The sequence below is a fragment of the Priapulus caudatus genome, unplaced genomic scaffold (assembly GCF_000485595.1).
Source record: "Priapulus caudatus unplaced genomic scaffold, Priapulus_caudatus-5.0.1 Scaffold1933, whole genome shotgun sequence".
In the NCBI taxonomy this organism is placed as follows: Eukaryota; Metazoa; Priapulida; class Priapulimorpha; order Priapulimorphida; family Priapulidae; genus Priapulus; species Priapulus caudatus.
Genome location: NW_014578994.1, coordinates 26,306 through 31,682, shown reverse-complemented (window position 1 = coordinate 31,682; position 5,377 = coordinate 26,306). Strand labels below are relative to the sequence as shown.

Here is a 5,377-nt window from a genome sequence, read left to right as displayed (position 1 = left end):
TATGTTTGTCATGCATTTGTTAAATTATGAATTGAATGATAATTGCCAATTCAGCCGCTTTTCGGATTAGCTACGTTTTGCGGCGCTGTATTTTATAGATTGCCTTACGACGGTTGTCCCCGAGATCGTCCTGGCATGACGTCGCCTGCGGCCACGCTATCGCCACCGACGCACACAGGCGTGGCTTTCATAGAGAAACAATAGCGATGCCATACCGGCGTCACGTTATTCTATACGGCAATTCATTGCCTGATGGAAGGTGCTGTGAGGCTAACAGACGCGCGGCCGTTTAGACTACACACGACACACATACGCGCCACAGCACTTGCACACATTCACCCGCGCGCACACACTTACAAACAATACCCGCACGCACACACTCACAATACTCGCGCGCAGGCACGACAACATATACGGCGCACACACCACACAATTATCGCGGCACAACACACCACACACATATACGCGCCAAGCACACGCGCGCAAATGCCGTACCATCGAAACACACATGATCGCGCTGTACGCTGGACGACATCACTACGCGTGCGCACACAGCACAACATACATACCACACACGCGCACACACACACGAACCACACAGCACACACACACACACATCACACACACCACACACCACACAGCCCAACACCACACACACACACACACAACACACACAACACGACAACAAGACATAACACACACACACACAGCGTCACACACACACGACACACACACACACAACACACACACACACACACAAATACACACACAACACACAGCATACACACACATTACGGCGCCGCACACACACACCCCAACGACAAACACATCACACGCGCACACACACACACACACCACACGCACGCACACACACGCACACACCTACACGCACACACACGCACGCACGCACACACACGCACGCGCGCGCGAGCGCACGCACACATGCATCGTAGCGTCATTTTTACTTGCTGTCCCTTTGCAGGTATTTTCATCGAACTGAACGGTGGCGTCCCCTTACAACAAAAGGTGCGCGTCGACGGCCAGTTCATTCCGGCGACGTCATACAGCGGTGACAACCCGCAATGCTCCATGGTGGTCGGCTACGTTCAACTCGTCACTAAACAGGTATAGAGATATCACTCGCATATTTACGTACTAGAATGATTCCGATGAAATCGATATGTGATCTAAAATCAATAAATGTTGTAATGTGTAAATCAATAATTCTTGTATAATGTTCTGTGTGAAGCAATGAGAGAAAGAAAGAGAGAGAGAGAGAGAGAGAGAGAGAAAGAGAGAGAGAAAGAGAGAGAGAAAGAAAGAGAGAAGGGGAGAGAGAAAGAAAGAGAGAAGGGGAGAGAGAAAGAAAGAGAGAAGGGGAGAGAGAAAGAGAGAGGGAGAGAGAGAAAGAGAAAGAGAGAACGAATTAGAAAAACTCCGCCTGGAGAATAAAGAAGTAAAAAACAAAATTAAAATGTTTACTTTAACGTCTTATCCTTTGATTGAAAAACAATGCCTTCTCTGGAAGCTTAGTCTGGCGTTACGGTACTTCTCAGGCCCATAAGCATAGCGAGCTCGGGGGAATGGTGGCAGTCTAAACATCACACGGTGAATACGTCAGCAGCTCCGTAAAAAAATCTACAAGCTGTAAACCGTAAAAAAATTTGCATATCACTAATTACGTTCTATTAATAATTAATGGCAGCGTTTAAGGAACAGTACATGTCAATGTAATTTAGTTAATGTCGTGGAGGATAGAGGGCACTACACGCCATATTTCGCCTGCCCCATCCAGTGACGTCAGGGAAGTAATTAGGGTAGGTTCAGGTTACTTAAACAAAGAGACAAAAACAGAGAGAGAGAGAGAAAAAGAGAGAGAGAGCGAGTGAGGGCGAGAAAGAAAGAAAGAGAGAGAGAGAGAGAAAGAGAGAGAGAGAGAGGGGGAGATTGATAGAGACGAGGAAGAGCAGAAGGGAGAGAAGGGATGATGGAAAGAGTGTTGAAGAGGGAGGACGAGAGAGGGGAAAGATAAGAGAGAGGGGGGGATAAGAGAGAAAGAGAGAGAGATTAAGAAAAAAAGAAAGAGAGGGCGAGGAGGAGATAGAAAGCGGGTGAGAAAGTAAGAAATGATGAAAGAGAAAAAAAAAGAGAACGATGGAGATAAAGGAGATGGAGAGAGGGGACAACTCTCATATCAGGTGATTTATCAGGTGGTTTATTAGGTGATTCCCATGTGATAAACCAGGAACTATTCACGCTCAAGCAATAATCCACGTGTATAATACACTCACAATAAGCAATAACTCAACGCTCCCAGTCAAATGCTGAAACATGTAATAATAAACTCATGACCAATCGGAAATTCCTACCTTCACTCACACGCAGGCAATATTTCACGCTCAGCCGATAAACCAATTAACAACTCACCCACGAGTAGCGAATACCTCCAAATTCACACACGGCGCTCGTAAATATCCTTCCTTTCTCCTTCACTTTCTCCGTCTCCCACTTTTATTACTCTCTCTCACTCTCTCTCTCTCTCTCTCTCTCTCTCTCTTTCTATTTCTCACTCTCTCTCTCTCTCTCTCTCTCTCTCTCTCTCTCTCTCTCCTCCTCTCTCTGTCTGTCTCTCTCTTCTTCTCCTCTCTCTCTCTCTCTCTCTCTCTCTCTCTCTCTCTCTTCTCGCCTCTCTTTCTCTCTCTCTGCTCTCAGGTTCTCTCTCTCTCTGTTCTCTCTCTCCTCTCTCTCCTCTCTGTCCTCTCTCTGTCTCTCTCTCTCTCTCGCTGTCTCTCTCGGTTGCACTCTCTCTCTCTTTCTCTCTCTCTCTCTCTCTCTCTCTCTCTCTCTCTCGTCATCTCTCTTCTCTCGTTCTCTCTCTCTCTCTCTCTCTCTCTGACGCGCTACCAAATTACCTCATCGCCTCTCCTTGCTTGGCTTCTCATCCTCCCCTTCTCCCCCCCTCCCTCTCTCTCTCTCTCTCTCCTCTCTCTCTCTCTCTCTTCTTGTTCCCCAATTCTCCCTCTCCCTCTCCCTACTTCTTCTCCTTTCCTCGCTCTTCGCTTTCACGATCTCCCTCTCAATCCTTTTTCTCCCTCTCGCTTTCTCCCCTTCTCCCCCTCTCCCCCTGCTCCTCTCTTTCTCTCTCCACCCCTCTCTCTCTCTCTCATCTAACACATTTCTACCACTGTCGCCTCACACACAGGCTGACGTGATTCGCGGATAGGACCTTGTAAATGTGGTCAACACAACAGTGAGCAGACACAGGCCATTCGTCAGCCGACTTAACAGCACAATACCCAACCACATCTGCCTCCCCCTCTCCCCCTCTCCCCCTCTCTCCCTCCCCCTCCTCTCTCTAACACTCTATCTTACACACAGGCTGACGTGAGGCGGATAGACCTTGGTAAATGTGGTCAACACAACATTGAGGCAGACGCAGCCATCGTCAGCTACTTACAGCACATACCCAACCACAGCGCCGTGCTAGCTATCGGCTCCAACGTCAACATGTCCACTCTGCTTGGCACGTTCAACTCGACGTACTCCGCACTACAGACGTACGGAGCCACGCTCAAGGAACCAACACTAGGTAGATATTACTAAGTTATCCAAGAAGCTAATAAATACCTTCAAGTGTTATTACGAGTTGTCGTAGTGTGCGTTAGAGTTATTAAGAGCCTCAATAATACCTTAAGTATTATTAAGAGTTGTTAGTGTGGTTAGAGTTATCAAGAGCTAATAATACCTTAAGTGTTATTAAGAGTTGTTAGTGTGGTTAGAGTTATTAAGAGCTAATAATACCTTAAGTGTTTAAGAGTGTGAGTGTGGTTTAGAGTTATCAAGAGCTAATAAATACCTTAAGGTGGTATTAAGCGAGTTTTAGTGTGGTTAGAGTTATCAAGAGCTAATAATTACCTAAGTATTATTAAAGAGTTGTTAGTGTGGTTAGACGTTTCAAGAGCTAATAATACCTTAAAGTATTATAGAGTTGTTAGTGTGCGGTAGAGTTACAAGATTGTTATTGAACACTAATAGCTCCCATAACGTATTAGCTAGTTTATTATAGATTAGTCACACAGGTAGGCCTTTGCTTGCTATACATTAGCACGAAGGGACACCGCTTGTCAGAAACTAAATTAGTCTTAACATCAAATAGTCTTAAACACTTAACATGTTATTGTAGACCGTTGACAGACGCATTGTGTTTCGTAATTGTTATGAGGAATACTGGTTACGCATTTTCCATTCACGGTAAGACTTTTCTTTAGCGTTCTGTCGACGGTCTAAGAGAAAAAGTTAATGTTAGGGACTAATCTGACTTGTTTCTCGACAACGGCGCCAAGGTATCATTACATGGTGGTAGAAACGATATACACAGGTAGATATAGTTATTCACACAGGTGAAGTGGCCTAACACGGCTACACACAGTGCACGGTAATATATTTATATGTATGATAGAATAATATAAACAGATAGGATGGAATAGGCGTGTGATCACGAGCGGAATAGAGCCATAGGCCAGCAGACAGGTGTTAGTATGGACGATAGGTAGGCAAGCTTAACACTCGTACACAAGCTACACACAGAACAATATAGACAGGGAATAAGTAGCGAAGATAGACAGCTATAGGTATATGCAAAGCGTACACAGGCAGGTAAAGCGGTATACTCACGGCTACACACAAAACATTTGCACGTTATATTAGCGGTACGAGTAGGCGCATGATCAGGCGCAGTCTATATAAGACTATAAAGAGCCTATTATAGACCTCTTCTGGCAATGATCATACACTGCGTCTAGGTGGTGTGGATGGTGAAACAGCTACATACAGCATAGGTATATATAGGTGAAGATAACATTGCGGTAAGAGAGGTAGCCAGCCCTCACACGCCAATTATTTTGTCTGAAAATTACGTCTTCAAGGTTTACAGCCAAAACTCTTAATCTTCGCTCTCTCACTCGCTTCACTCATGCCCTTCAAGGTGACTTTGGTTCATCGAGTTTACTATGGTAACCACAGCAGCCCGACGAATCGGTTGGTGGGTGGCAAGCTGACAGAATGAGACGGCACGCAGGAGCAGCCACCTGCGGTTGTTTACCAGCCTGGTCGCCTAGCAACCTACGTCAGCTATATCTCGCATCCATAGGTATATTGACAACGCCATTTTATTTCTGCTCATTCCATATAGCTACTATATACACATCTGTATCATATTCAGTACAATAATTCAACGACTTCTGTAAATTTTTGGCTATATTATACTATAGACTGAGGGGTGTGTTTAGAATAGCTAGCGAGTGGGAACTCGATTCAGTCTTTCATTGTCCGGGGCGTCTGTGTTTGTTGTTTGCGTGTTCTCGCAAGCCTGAGAACT

The 5,377-nt window shown here is 45.5% G+C and overlaps 1 protein-coding gene across 1 annotated transcript in view; it reads left to right on the top strand.

Annotated features, from left to right (window-relative positions):
- Positions 1-233: 233 nt before the first annotated feature.
- The window catches only part of LOC106817934, a gene marked incomplete at its 3' end in the record, with an annotated part of 31,373 nt that continues 26,229 nt past the window's right edge, over positions 234-5,377 (top strand). Inside the window, exons 1-3 of the mRNA XM_014822643.1 lie at positions 234-259; positions 983-1,125; positions 3,379-3,589. Coding sequence (XP_014678129.1) covers positions 253-259; positions 983-1,125; positions 3,379-3,589 — 361 coding nt within the window. The remainder of the gene's footprint in view (positions 260-982; positions 1,126-3,378; positions 3,590-5,377) is intronic.